The sequence below is a fragment of the Ochotona princeps genome, chromosome 27 (assembly GCF_030435755.1).
Source record: "Ochotona princeps isolate mOchPri1 chromosome 27, mOchPri1.hap1, whole genome shotgun sequence".
Lineage (NCBI taxonomy): Eukaryota > Metazoa > Chordata > Mammalia > Lagomorpha > Ochotonidae > Ochotona > Ochotona princeps.
In genome coordinates this window covers 13930755-13946594 of record NC_080858.1, presented here as the reverse complement: position 1 = coordinate 13946594, position 15840 = coordinate 13930755, and the positions used below count along the sequence as shown (strand labels likewise).

At 37.6% G+C, this 15840-nt stretch overlaps 1 protein-coding gene across 2 annotated transcripts in view; it reads left to right on the top strand.

Moving 5' to 3' along the window:
- Positions 1 to 15840, top strand: part of PIK3C2G (phosphatidylinositol-4-phosphate 3-kinase catalytic subunit type 2 gamma) — a 265595-nt gene that overhangs the window by 45852 nt on the left and 203903 nt on the right. Inside the window, exons 9-11 of one of the 2 annotated variants that reach the window (XM_058655882.1) lie at positions 1206 to 1239; positions 5390 to 5585; positions 11948 to 12070. In XM_058655882.1, the coding sequence (XP_058511865.1) occupies positions 1206 to 1239; positions 5390 to 5585; positions 11948 to 12070 (353 nt within the window). The remainder of the gene's footprint in view (positions 1 to 1205; positions 1240 to 5389; positions 5586 to 11947; positions 12071 to 15840) is intronic. The other variant, XM_058655883.1, reaches the window with a different exon arrangement.

The window sequence follows — 15840 nt, the reverse complement described above, 5'->3', positions numbered from 1 at the left end:
ATTCAAAGTCTGGCTTTAAGTTAATTGAATATCCTTAAAAGCCATCTTATACATTTTAATGTTTTTAAAATTTAAATGTTAAAAAGTTACTGTGCAATCAAAATGGATACTTTTGGAAATTCAATTTTATATTGGGTTAATACTCCTTCTTCTAATAAATCAGGGAGGCACCTTATGTAATTTTTATGATAATATGCTTATAAATAGCAAGTCCTAAGTCACCAAAGCAGTCCTAGGGCTTCCAGCAAATGCATAAATAAACAGATATATAAGGGGCTGGCACAATGGCATGCCAGCATCCCACCCATATGGGCACTAATTCATGTCCCAGCTGTTCCACTTCCCATCCAGCTCCCTGCTTGTGGCCTGTGAAAGCTAATAAGGACGACCCAAGTACCAGTGACCTTGCAGCCCCCTGGGAGACCCAGAGGAGGCTCCTGGCTCCCAGCTTCACATCAGCCAAACTCCAGATGTTGCAGGCATTTGGGAAGTGAACCACTGGATGGAAGATTTTTGTCTCTGTCTCCGCTTCTCTCTGTGAATCTGACTTCCAATTAAAATAAATAATAATAATTAAAAAAAACACAGAGTCATTGCACTAATGGGCCCCAACATAAATAATGAAAATTGCAATACAAATCAAATTTCTTTGATTCTTTTATTTAAGCTGTCACTAAAGTTATATATAGTTTTTGTCCCAAATGTTTACTACAATTTTGTTATCCTGTATAAGGAATGGAAGAGACAAAACTATACAGTGTATCTATGTGATTTTGGCCCACTTCCTTCCATTTCTTTTTCTGGTGGTACGCAAAGCTTGCATCTGAATGACTGCTAATACTATGATCTGAGCATACTTGACAGAGAGAAGGAGAAATGTGCTGATAAAGTTCATTGATGTCATGGAGGAGGGAGTACTGAGCTCAGAGGGGATTTGTAGAGCTGCGAAAAGGAGCTAAGCATAGTTCAGGAGCTTGCAGTGAGAAAAGTCAAATAAACTACATTGCTCAAGGCAGTATTCACAAGTCTTTCGTCCTACAATTAGATTTCCTTTTGCCTAATAAGCAGCACCAATATACAAGGCAGAGACATATTTTGTGTTTTCTCAGTCCAGAGATGTTTTAATGCTCAGATGTTAGACACTACCTGTTCCGCTTGTGCATTTTTTGCAAGGATAATAAATACATTTCTTTGCCCTTTTTCAGGATTTTCATCAAAATTCTGAAACTTCAACCAAAGGTAATTAAACATGCACTCAAGTATTTTTTAAATTTTTCTTTAATGTAAGGAATAAGCGTCTGGTTTAGTGGTTAAGATGCCACTTAATGTGGCCAAATCCTACCCACATGAGTACCTGGGTTCAAATCTTGGTTGGTTCTGTTCACAATTCCAACTTTCCACTAATGTGCACCTTGCAAAGCAGTAGATGAGGATCAAGTATTGGGGTCTCTACCATGTATGTTAGAGACCCAAATTGTGTTCCTAACTCCTTCTGTTTTGGCTTTTCTTTTCATTTCTCTTCTCTCTCTTTTTTTTTTTTCTGTTCCCAGCCATCTCTCTGCCTTTCAAATAAATGAGATAAATAATTTCATCACACATAATAATTAGATAGTAGCACATAGCATTTTTTCAATATTTCATTCAAATGACAACTACTGTGGTCACAAACATGCACACATTTTGGTGGGAGAAATGCTTTACCAAAACTTTTTGATGCTAGAAGTGAATAAATAGTATACAGGGAAATAAATGTTCACATTCAAATTATGAAGGTATTTTTTTCCTGACAATGTCAAATCATTTGAAAAATTGAAAAGAATACTTCAAATATATATGGAAGCATTGCAAGACACTGCAATATTTTGCTGTTTACTTAATTATATTATGATATATGGAAAATGACAAATATGTTGCTGATGTCATTACATTGCACATTTGAATGTAAGCTTTATTTGAAAGCCCGAGCTCATATTACAAGGAGGACTGTGTTCTTGAATAATTAGTGCTCACAAACACTTAGAGTAGATATACAATTATAGGTCACAGGCAGACACTGCCCCTGTGGAAAACAGTGGGTATGTGGTGTAAAACAAAATCCAACTTTTGGATTCAGGCACAACTGGTTTGGATTGCAACTCTGCTACTCTTGAAATGTGGTTATCAGATACTCCTCAATTTTTGAAAAATACATAAAGGATATGTCAGTCTAAAATGTGCAAGGATTGTTCAGGGTTTTTCTCATGCAGGTCGATGGCATGTGGTGTAGAAACACTGAGCATCTGCATAGAAACTGACTCACAGACATTCAGCTAACATTCTGATATTCAGAGATGATGCACATGATGATGCCACACATTTAATAATTTCAATAAAATGTTCTATCCCCTCACATCTAGTTCCCACTACTCAAAATATGACTTTGAGTTATATTTAAGTCCTCCACCTCATGTTACAATGATAATGAGGTGGCAGAGATAATGGGGAAAATACCTCTTTTGGTGCAAACTTCCCTGTTCTCTTTATTCATAAAAATCTGGAACAGCCTAGGAGGGGGAAGGAATGGACATCCCTCCAATGCCAACACCGAATATTAGTGTTACACATGGACTGGATGAGCTGGAGAAATATCTGTGAAGAACTGGCTCTCTTTTCCCAGCAGGAATTTGGAATGAAAAAAAAAATGAGGTGCCAGAAAACTCTGAAAACATTCAGAAATGTGTCCAAAGCTTACGTTCTAATCAGTATGTTTTCACTGCATAATCAGGCTGAGTATCCTTTGTTCAACATGTTTGGGAATAGAAGTGTTTCACATTTGGGAATGTGGAGAATTTAGAAGTTCATTTGCGTTTCATATAGCTTCAAAGCACTTTACATCTTATTCTTAGTGTATTTACATAGTGAAGGCTTTTTATTCTGCCTGAAAGCCACAAAGGGTGTGATGGACCTCCCCACCTCAGGGTCAACACCTTGAGTAGGTTCTGCTGGGAGAAGGCCAATGGAAGCCTAACCCAGCTGTGGCTGTGGAAGCCAGGGGACACCCTCAGCTGTTTTCACCGGGAACCAATTGCGGAGGTTTACACCGGCACTGCTTAAAGCTGTGTCTGTACTAGGGCATGTGGACCCCGACTGAGTGGCTGAGCTTGCTCTCTTGTGAGGAAAGGTAACTGTCCCTCCTGCTTGCTTTTCTTTGAGCTAGACGAATGCTGTGAGTGAGAACTGTCAGAGCTCGGACTTCTATAGCGCCAGGACCTTACGGAGCACCCTTTTGCATGAGGTTAGAAGTGGAACTTTCCATGTGTAATATATTGGCATTCAACGTTTTTCTTATTTTGGAAAATTCCTGGTGAGTTAAGGGTGTTCAACTTAAATGGGGTCACTGCTATAATTGATTATTAGAGTAAAATGCAGTGTGATATTTTACCAGGACACGCAGGTTGTTGAGTCAATAGTATGTTTTAACTAATTAATGTTACTTGAAATCTATTCTCCATCCAGAGTTCTGGAAGTAAAGCAAAATGCAATCAACACTCCTTTCTATACACACTTTAAAAAGAAGTAAATTGTTAAGCAAGAATTTGCTTTTCTGCATAAAATGTAGAGTTTAAGGCGGGGGGGGGGGGGGGGGCGGAGCCAGTGATTGGCTATGTCACTGCCTGCCACGCAAGCCAGTGATTGGCTATGTCGCTGCCTGCCACGCAAGCATCTCATAGGAGTGATGGTGGGAGCCCCAGCTGCTTCACGGGGAACCAGCTCCGCTCTAATGCAATGAGAAGGCAGCAAAGATGGAGTGGGAGTTTGGGTCCCTGCCACCCACATGGGAGGCACGGATGAAGTTCTGGGCTCCTGGAATAGGCCTGGCTGTTGCAGGTATTTGGGGAGTGAACCAACAGATGGAAGATCTCTTTCTGTTCCTCTCTAGGTAACTCTGTCTTTCAAACATGTTCTTAAGATAATTTGAGAATTTCACCAAATAATCAAGAGGCCCCAAACACTTACAATTGTTTGAACTAGTGAGACCCATAATGAAACTTGATGGTTTATTTTTCATGTGTATTTACTTGTTCAAGATTCAGAATTGTTGATAGTAAGTTTGTGCTGCATGCTTTCAAATCCCTCCAGTACTTTTGGGGACTGGAAAATGATGCATCTATAAATATGTACTTCTCTGTCCCTTGTTTAAGGGGGAGTGTGCTGGGTGGCTTCCAGGATGCCAGGAGCCCTTTTTAAGGCTGTTTTGTGCAACTTTCCCTTCTGCCTCATTAGTCACCACTACTCCTAACAGATGATTTTAGTTAGGACAAATATAGGGGAAGAGCTCTCTCAGGCTGTTTGAGCAAACACACAGCTTACAAAATAGACCCATACTACGTGTTATCTTGCTAATTTTGTATGGACATATGCATTACTAAGTGAACAATAGTATGTGAGCAAATGTTGAGTTACAGGAGAGCTAGGAGGAGTGGGCTTTGGCAAGATTCTCCTTGATGCAACGAAGGCATTCAAACATCTGAGCACAAATGCCTACAGTTGCTGAAGGGGAAGGTTACCTCTGTACTGGTTCTCTTTTTAAAACAGCCTGAAAGAAAATAGCCATTTTTGTTTCAGAAATGGCTGCCTGGAAAGTACGTATGTTTGCATGGAGGACTGGGCTGAGTGACTCGATACAGCACATGTTGGAATCTTGTCATAGCAGATCCCAAGCACATCATTCTTAATGAAGTACTTGTTCTCTCAATACCTCCTTTACCTGGCCATTTTTTGTTCCCTTATGACAAGTCACTTTTAAGAACAATCAAGATTCTGTTTAAATAAGTAATGGTAAAATTCAAGAGAGGCTTTGATTATGAAGAGCTTTAGTAAGCATCATAAATCTTTCCTTTCAAGCTTGTTTCAAATCCCAGCCATGTCCTGCTAACTTTCTTCTTATATTGACACGCTGCATAACTAATACTGAGTTAATGATAACCATCAGAGCATAATCAAATTTATTGTGATTATTATATAGTGATTTGTTTTGAAGTACTTATGATCCATCTAGAAAGCAGGAGCTTTGTCTAAAATTAATTTGAATCAGAAATTAAACTTGAAAATGATTGAAGATTATGATTGATCAGAATATGAAATTAATAATGAAAACTTCTAACTTGTGATTAAAAGGCCATGCTCCCCAAATCTCTTCAGCTGAAAAGATGAAAGTATATTGATAGCTGAAGTACCAGCAACTAAACCAGGCTGTGTTCAGAAATACAAGTGATTAATTGGCTTCAGTTTGTAAAGGGTCCTTTTCAGTAAATGCTAGGTTTTATAAGAGACTTCAAAATTGTAATTGAAAGCTTGTGATAAACATGACTTTTCACACATGACCTGACTTTAATCCTCTTCCCAACAGGATTGATAGAAAACGTGACAACCGAATTATCCATGGCTCTCTATCAGCTAATGGATATATACTGTAGCAGCTTTTATGCCAACTTCCAACCCATGAAAGCAGCTGTAAGCATTTCCCCTTCTATTCCCGAGCTCCATTCTCACCTGAGCTTCCAAGTATCTGCAGTGTACAACATTCCAGAGACCTGGGTGGACAGGTGAGTGGAGATGATTCACAACTTGGTGAATTTTTGCAGAGCTTTTAATTAGAGGACAACTTACATTGTTTTTATTTTCCAAAACAAATGTTTCATTACATTTTGGAAATCACTCAGCATACGTTATTTTCTGATTCTTAAAATTACTTTTTACAAGTTCAGTTCTCTAACAGGCCTTGATTTTTCTCTCCTCACCCATTCTTGAGTGGGTGCTTGGCCTAGTGATTAATCATCATTTGGGACACCTGCAATCCATTGACGATGTTCGATTCTGGCTACCCTTAAGCTTCTCGTCCCTACATCCTTTGGGAGGCAGCAGTGATGACTCTGGTAGCTGGGTCCTTGCCCCAACATGGGGAATCTGCAAGGGTTCTGGCTTCTAGCTTCAGCCTCCTCTTGCATTGGCCACTGCAGGAATATAGGGTGTGAGCCACAAGTGGGAGGGCACTCTCTGGCTGGCTGTTGGTCACTTTCTCTGATTTTCATGTTATCTCTGTTGTGTGTGTATCTCCCTTCAAATTAAAGGATAAATAAGATTTTTACCTACTGCCAATATATTATGAAAATGAAATGCTTATCCTGTATCATGGCAATCCTACAACTTTCATTATGTTTAAAATACTAACAAAAAGTACAGAGAGATCATATGCATAAAGATGGAGACTATTTAAAACTAGGGGAAAAAAGTCACTCTACCAAGTCTAGAGTATAGATAGTGCAGAGACATGTACTTTGGTAAAGTATGAATTAGTCAGGAATTACATGGGTCACAGTAAAAATGGATCATGATAATGCATGGGATATCACTAGATTTTAGAGTGACTCACTATACAGTGCTCCATTGAGTAACAAATCAGACTAACAATGTATAATAAATTTAAGTTATTTATGGATTATATCCATAAGCATGCTAATTAAAGTCACCAGATTTGTTAAGGAAATAACAATGTGTTTGTAGATTTATTATGTACATTGTATTTAGGATCTCAAAAGCAGAATGATACAATTTCAGTGAAGGTAATTTTTATTTAGTATATATCGTTCAAGAATAACTTGTATAAAGTTAATTTAAAAGGAAATTATAACACTATTTGCACACATCTCTTTAGAATCCTTGGAATAATATTGTTTTTCATTTTAATTTCATGAAGATTTTATAGAATTAGTGTAATACATTGTTCCCCTGATGAATAATTTCCTTTGAAAGATTTATTTGAAAGGTAGAATTACAGAGAATTGGGGCGGGAGAGAAGTCATGTACACATTGGTTTACTCCTCAGGAGCCAGCGGTTCCCACATGGTTGCAGGGTCCCGCGCATCTGAGCCATTCTGCACAGCTTTCCCAGTTGCATTAGCAGGGAACTGCGTTAGAAGAATAGGACTCGAGCAGGGCCTTTATAGCATGTCAGTACCACAGGCAGTGGCTTTACTCATTATCCACCAGACTGGCTGTGTAAATGTTTCCTTATAATTTTCTAACCAATACAATATGCCTCTTAATTTTCATTCATGTAAGAAATTTGTTGCCAAATATGTAAAGCTATAAGTATGTATGGGACATGCATTTAAGTGTATATGTTGATATATAGATAAGACTGTATATATGTGCAAACATACAAATATATATGCATGCATGCACAAATGTGTAGAATGTTAGGATTTATGTTCAATATATGTAATTTATTGAATTTTCATTTGCCTTTTTTACATAACATCTGCATGCATAGTGAAAATAGTTAAGGATATTTTTAACATTATATAGATATATGAATATGATAAATGATACATTTTGAAAATGATACAAAATGATAATTGATGAATAAATGAGATCTTGGAGAGAAGAAACAAAATTACCCCTAAGACTCATTAGAGCACGAAACTATAAACCAGAGTTGAAAACAGAAAAAAAAAACCCATTGAAATATTCCCTTCTTAAGAAATCCATAGGCCAGTTAGCGTTTTAACTTCTGTGAACAGAGGTTCCAGTAAGATGTCTTAACTGATGACATAGTACATGTTTCATATTTTCCTAGGAACTTGTCCAAATGTGTCTGTATAAGACAGATGACCCCAAAAGTTTGCGGGTTAGCCCAACAAATGTGGGTCAGCTCCTGTTTTGAGCTACAGCTTAGAAAGGTATGGATATTTATTTAAGGTTTCATGAACTATACTCAAAATACTAAAATAAGGCTCAAAGGGATTTTGGAATTTATTTCCAACTCACTTGCACAGTTACTTTTGACAGACAGCAGTTCCTTCCAGGCAGTAAGTCTTATGGCCTCAATTCCTTTCCACAGAGCTGTCTACACATGTCCCCATAAGGCAGTAAGCTGATCCCAGAGTGGATAATCAGATTGGAATCCTTGATTCAGGACACTTGGCAGATGTCTTAGAGGGACAATAACACCTCTCGCAAGAAGCATCAAGGAAAAGCTTAGGCCAATGGTATCTACAGAAATGAGCACTGAAAAACTGGGAGAAGTGGAGTGTAGCAAAATGACCGTTTTTGTCTAGCTTTGGTTAGTAAATCTGGTTTAATGACAATGAAGTAAGAAGATTAAGGGACAATTTAGGACTCTAAAAAGCTTCGATCAAGTAAGATTTGAAACTGAATTATTATCTTCATGATTTTGCCTGCAAGAAGACACGCCACCCAAGCTATCAAAAGCAATTGAGAATGCATCCTACTGAGGTTAGCCTGGCTAAATAGATTCTCTGCTAGATTCATTAGAGTGACTAAGAATTCACTCCTAATTAGCTTAAAATTTTGATACAAGAGAGAAGCTAATTTCTTTATTCTATTCTGTATATTGAAAAACATGTATCTCAAAGGTGAGATAATCTCCCTATGTACATACTGCATCATGCTTGTTACATTATTACCTGCTACTAGTTCTACACCAAATCTTTCACACTGCCCTTATAAGTGCGCATCTGTGTACCCTAGCACCCATAACATTCCTAACGTATAATATATATGAAGGACATATTTGTGGAATTATACAGACAGTATTATTATAAATAACAATAGATAAGTACTAAAGTATGCATCTATAAAAAATTACAGCATGTTTAACCATGAGAAACTGCACACATGAGGAAGCTAAAATTCTTTACCAAGATAATCTGTAATGAGCACATATAGGTTCCTTGTCTTGTAATCTTTGCTATCAAAATCATGCAACTTCTGGTACATCAAAATGAGTGTATGTATGGTCTATATCTTCCATCTGTATCACTAAAATCTTACTCAAATTTGGCTTATCATAATCACACCTTAAGGGTTGCGTGAAAGGTAGGCATGACATCTCAAAATAAATGATGCACAGCAAGCATGATGAATTGAATCATGCATCGTTTTTATCTTTATTGGAGGGAAGAAAGGCAAAGGGATATGTAGTGCATTGTAGATGAAAACTCTGTCCTGTGATACATGAATGAATGTTTCTTTTAGTCCAACCTTGCTTAGTTGCAAAAAGTAGCATGAAATATGCCCTATTGAAAAATCTCTAGGTATGAAGTATTAATGTTATGTGCAGTGCGGTAGAACTGTTTCATCTTGCATGACTGAATTCTGTCCATCATGTAGCAGCTATCTACTTTGCTGTGTCTAGCCTGATAGCCTATACTTTCATCTTTGTATTTGAATACTATAATTGAGTTAGGTCAGTGGTATTCATCTTTGTTACTGGTTTTAATTCCCATCTATTCTCAAGATTTGTTCATATTATAATACATTACAGGATTTTCTTATCAAGGATGAATACTAGCTCATTGCAAGTATGTACTGCATCTTTATTGATCCTTCATCCATTGATAGGGATTTCGGTTGTTCTACCTCTTGTCTACCACTAAGAATATTGAGATAAATGTCACAGTACAAATAGCTTTTCAAGATCCTCATTTCAATTTCTTAGATAAATTCTTTAATGTGGAATTGCTGGATCATCATCATGCTGTTGTGTTGCCCTTCAATCTGTCATTGTTTGTTCTATGGATGTGCCTCCTAATGTTGGGCACATGTCTGTTGATTACTGTCGCATCTTCCTAGTTGACTTCTCTTCGTGGTATGATGTCCTTCATTGTCTCAGGATTTTCACTTGCTGACATTGAAACTCCATTGATGGAGTCATGTTACTTCATTTTGTGATCAGTGCATCTGAAAAACAGCCAATTCTTCAAGGTTACAAACTGGACTCTTATGAAATAACTTTTACAAGCAGATTGGCTGAAGATTCTAAGATTCACTTGAACCTTTCCTATACTTGCCATCCCTTGGTTTGAGAGGTTTTTTTTTCTGGCTTGCTCGAAGAGTTTATAGTCTCTTGCTTTTTCTGTCGTCTGCCTTGTGGTCTTGCTGGCTCTTTGTGGCTTCGGTAGGATGCTCCACTCTGTTTTCAGTGATGCTGGGTATCCACAGTGTTATAGGTCCTGTCAGTGTGAGACAGAGATGAATGCCTCAGGCAACCTCCCAAAGAACTGACAGGCTGGACAAGTGCTTCATCTGTCTGAATCATCCATGGCCAGGAGGATGAGACTAACAATCTGTGTTGGACTCCAAGCGCCTGGAGCAACAGCCATCTCTTCAACATTTTTGATTCTTAGAAGGGCAGAGGCATTTAAGAGGGGAGAGGGGAGATCTAAAGCCTATGGAACTGCATCATAAATAAAAGTAATAAAAAAAGTATGGCATGTCTTTGCAAATCATGAAAGTTAACAATTTGTCAGACAGCCCCTTGGAAATCTGGAACCTTGGACACACATTTTATTTCACCCCTAGAGAGATTTCTAGAGGAAAGGGGACTTTCTTTATGTTCAATGTCCTTCAGGGGAATCGTAATGGCAGGTTTGAACATGATAGTGTGAACAGCTGTCTTTGCTCTCAGCATTCCCTAGCCTGGTGGCATTTAGGTGCAGGCAAAACTGAAATCACGAGGGTAGAACCCCTCACCCCCATGCCTCAAATCTGAGTATTAGCTTTATGTACATACCTTCATTTTCTCCTCAGGTGGAAACTTAGGGGCTGGAATTTCTATCATGCCACATTGTGTTTGGGAAGCAAGGGAGGGGAATGGGTTTAAGAGACAAGTATTTTTGCATCAACTTAAATGTGGCTGTCTTTGCTTTCATTTGGGGATGCAGGATTCTTTTAAAAGGCTTCTGAGGGGCTAACACAGTGGTATAACAGATTAGTCTACCCCTGTCACACTGGTTCTAGTCCAGGCTGCTCTACTTTCCCATCCAGCTCCCTTTTTATGGCCTGGCAAAGCAGTGGTGGTTGGCCAAAGCCCTGGGCCCCTGTACCTGTGTAGGAGGCATGCAGTAAGCTCCTGTCCTCTGCTTTAGATTGGCTCAGCTCTGAGCACATTGGCTATTTGGGGAGTGAATCAATGGATGGAAGATCTGTCTTGCCTTCTCTCTGGGTGTATCTCTTTCAAGTTAAAATATGTAAATCTTTCAAGAAAATATTTCTGGATTTGTCATGAGTGGAGTTGGCTAATTTTTTGTTGAATTGGTATCTTTCTGGAGCGTGGAAAGTGTTTCAAAGAAATGAAACCACAACAACAAAGAAAAATAAATCCATGAGATATAGTTTCTGCTGATCTTTGTTGGTGAAATGTGTCTCTTGTAGCCAACAAATAGATGGGTCTTTTAATCCAGTCTACTAATCTTTGATGTTTGATTGAGTTTAAACTGTTTACATTCAAGGTTAATATGAATGGGTGGTAATTTGGTCCTGTCATTTTAGCAATGGGTTGTTTCACTTCTTCAACACATTGGTCATTCAGTAGCATGTTATTTAACGTAACGGTGTTGTTGATTTCTTTTTTTTTTTTTTATCCTATTGGTTTTGTTTTGAGGCGTTTCATTTAAGGGGATGTATAGTAACTATGTAATAGAAACTATCATATCTAGATGTGAGGATACAATTCAATATACATCCCTACTTCCAGACTAAAGATGGACTCCCAACGAAACTGTTTACTATATCTTGACAGTAGGATGGTGGACTCTTCGTCGTTGTCCATGCTTGCAATGATGGACATATGACTGTGTATGAAGAACTATACTATAGTAATGATATAGGGGAACTCAGTGAGGGGCGGGAGGGAATTGGGACTGGGATAAGGGAAATCCCAGGGCCTATGGAACTGTATCATAAAATGATAATAATAAAAAGTAAAATTAAAAAAATTCAAACACAAAACAAAGCAGTTCTTTACTTTTTAAGTATAGGTATACAGGTAAGCATTGGTTTATCATTTGACTTTTGACTATTAAAAACAGTAACCTATGTACAAACCTGATTCCTTTAGTGTTCAGCTTACTGAATCTGTATTGTTGGTGTTTTTTTTTTTTAGCTATAAAGCATTTTCTTTTTCCTGTTGGCTTACCTATGCTGGAAAGAAGCTGTGCCAAGTGAGAAACTTCAGAAATGTTCCAGCAAGAAAATTATTTTTTATCTCAGTCAACTGGAATGAAATGTAAGTTTAATCTTTATTCTGGCTGGATCATATATCTATTTATGGTTAGAGTATCTTTGCCTTTTCTTCAGGAAACAATATGAATTTTAAAACACATGTATGATCAATTGTATCAATTCAGCGTTCTGGTAAACATGTTCGTCCCAGCAGATATCTTATAATTAGACAAATGAGAAGTCCATTTAAAAAACGAGGCAAGTGTCCAGTTTATGAAATTGAGTCAAAGGGGAAAAGGGAAATTGGAAAAGAAGTGCTCTTAGGGGTACACTCTGAGGCAGCAAAGGGGTGAGTCCAGATACAGCAGAGAAATGACCATTGCCTTGTCTATTTTATAAGAAGAAAAACAGTTTTTTTTTTTGATACTTAGTTATCTTGGCCCATAACAAGTAAGTAGAAGAACTACCATCAGCTGTACTGAGTCCAGAGCTGATGCCTCTGTGGCCTAGCTAGTGTTTCTTACAACATGTAAAATTGTGGCCAGAATATTTTACTGCCCATACATAGTGGTCACATTTTAAGCTTAAAACTAAACAGAAGACTTGTACTTCATTCCATTCTCTTATCAGCAGCCATTTCATCTCTTTTCTGCTTTGAGGCAAAAATTTCCAAAGAATTGTCTATATTCATTTTTTTCTTTTGCCTTAAACCCTATTCCAATCGTGCTTGCAACACAGCTGCTCCACTGAAATTGCTCATCAGAGCAAAGCAACCTGCATGGCTGAATACGATGTTTGATTCTTGGTCGTCTTCATGACCCTCTGGAGCATTTGGCATTGGGAGTTTCACCTTCTGCCTTTGTAGTGGACTTTTTGGGTTGCTCCTACCTCCCTGCCTTTTCCTTCGCTGCCTTGTAGCTTATCTGAGGCTGATGACAACCCGAGCTCAGACTTTCTAAGGTCTGTGTCCTCACTCCCTTAGTTCTGTTATGGCGACATAATTCCAATAGCACTTCCGTGCCACAAACTCCTGAATTCCCATCAAGAGCCTAGGCATCTATCATAAGCTAAACAATGAACACATCTAAAACTAGATTTCTGGTCTGCTTTCCCCACATATGGCCACTGCAGATAACACATCTGGTTCTAGGTGTTCAGCTCAAAATCTGTGCCCTCAATCTCCCTTTCTCCAAACCCAGGTATAGAAAGTCCTTCTGGCTCTTTCAAACTATGTCCAGCTATTATTCCTCATCACTTCCAGTGGTCTGAACTACTTTAATCTCTCTACTTGCAATGGTCTCACTACTTACCTTGCACATACATATGCCTTTTTATACTGCAACCAAGACACTGTCTTTAAAATATGAGTCAGGCCGTGTCATTCTCCTGTTTTAAATCCCTGAACTGGTTATCTGTCCTCTTTCATGAATAAAAAAATCCAAATCCTTATAATAGTCTAGGGGTTAATCTGATAATTTTACTTCATATCAATCTTAATAGGAAAGTTTTAAATAACATGGCCTTATAAAGTCTCACATTTTTGTTATGAAGAAAAAATGGTTCTAGAAAGCTTTCCCATATTGTACACAAAAAATTTTTTTGTGAGCATTCATTTTCAAATGGAACAACAAGGCACACATAATTAAAACTTGAGACTGTTTCTTTAGTAAGTGTTAGTAATCTGACTTGTCTCTTTAAGTATCCCCCCGTTTTTGTTTAAAAGTATATTCCTATAACATTTTAAGTAGCCCTGCTAAAGCTACAAAAAAAATTCCAGAGAATGTGAGATTATTCTGACTTTAAAAATCTGTAACTCTTCAAAAATGGATAAATAGCTACTTATAAAGTATGTGTATTTCAACTAGAAAAATTCAACTTATATTAGTGAAAGTAACAGAGATTGGCAGTAACTATCAACTGTGAATTATCGGATTTTTGTCATCCTGGAAGTGAAAAGTTGAGTAATAAGTGAAGTTACACATGAAAGAGCAAAATGTAATGACAAAAATAGAACATTTTCGAGTATGTGGAGAAAAAGTAAGATTATTGCTTCTACCCTAGCACACACATAAAAAACTGGGGAGAAAGGCAATTATCAGTAAAGATAAGAACATGTAAGAAATACTGTGCACTCCACAAAATCATCAGCATTTTATGTTAAATTTCAGAGCTTGACTTAAGCTGATGTGTGTTTAGATCAAATTTCTGACTATTCTGAATGCGAAAGAAAACACTTCTTAAATAATAGATGTGTAGCGATTTATTTTAATGATCTAAAATTTTCTCTTTAAAAATAGCAACTTTCTCTGTTTCTCCTAGTTAGAATTACATCCCATGTATCTAAATAGAATGTTTTTTGTTATCTAAGTCTCAAATGCATAATGGAAAATACATATTATAATATTATTAATTGAATAAATTGATATAATCCATCTCCAAACCACACATCATTTTATACCGTTGTAGTTTCATTTTATCAGTAAGGACAATATAAGGCTTCGATGCTTGCCCAAAGGCGAGTAGTGCATGAGTCACTGTGTGTGTTTCTCTGAGGGTGGAGCAGATGGAAAGCTTCCGCCTTCGAGTTCACTTGCCAAATGCCAGCAATGGCTGGGACTGAGGTAGAACACGCCCAAGAACTAGGGACTCAATCCAGGTCCACCATGTTGGTAGCAGGAACCCAGTTCCTGGAGCCATTACTACCACCTTTTAGGTGCTGCAGTAAGTAAGATGTTAAAGAAGAGCTAGGGCTAGGATTTGCACTTAGGTACTGCGATGTGAAACTTAGGCCCCTTACCCAACATCTTAAACACCAAGACTAAAATTGATCACAATACGACTAACTTCTTCAACATTGACATGTTCCAACATAAAACTTGAACTTATCCGATCGGCGTACACACACACACACCCCTCATAAATTGACATCTCACAATTGTCGATAAAATATCCTATATTGTACCTGTTATGCCCACCTTGATTCTCTTTCTTTAATATTTCTGGTCTATTATCTGCTATATTATAATTCACTGACTGTAACTAATCTTTACTTGAAAATATTTGCTTTTTTGTTAAAATGACAGAGTGACAGAGTTGTTGGTCATAACAGCTGAACCATCAACAGGTGCATCCCAGACACATCACTGCCCCTAGACTTCATCTTCAAACTCTTTGTCTTGTTCCACTACCATGTACTGAATCAGATATTAGTGATTTTGCCGTTTTTTCTTCCTATTTAACAATTATACTAAAGAGAAAAGGTTTCCTTCCTTTTTAAGATTTTTGTAATGAAATATTTTTAATTTACTGGAATATTAAAGCACTCCACAAGCGGGAAGTAAAAATTTCACTGTTATGCAGGAATATATACAAGAACTATAAATATTATCTAAGTCCAAAGATGTCTATTTCACCCATACATTACAATTTTTTTGTACTTCACATTTGCCATTACATATCAGAAAGCTTGATATTTGTGTTTTTGCTTCTGTATTTCCTTTAGCATAATGGTCTCCAGTTGCATCCACTTTGTTGCAAAAGATTTCACTTTTTATGGCTGAGCAGTATTCCACAGTATCTTTATCTAGCCATCAGTTGATGGAGATCTGAGATAATTCCATATCCTAGTTATATTGGCTTGAGCTGCTGTAGATGTGGGGGCATAGGCAACTCTTTTATGTGATGATTTCAGTTTTGGAGGTGTGTTCCCAGGCATGAGTTGGCTGTTTCACATAGAAGATCTATTTTAAGTTTCTGAGCTTTCTCCATACTGTGTCTGATGATTGTAAAAGTTGGTCCTCATGTGTCTGCCCTCTGGCATACTCTGTTCCAATT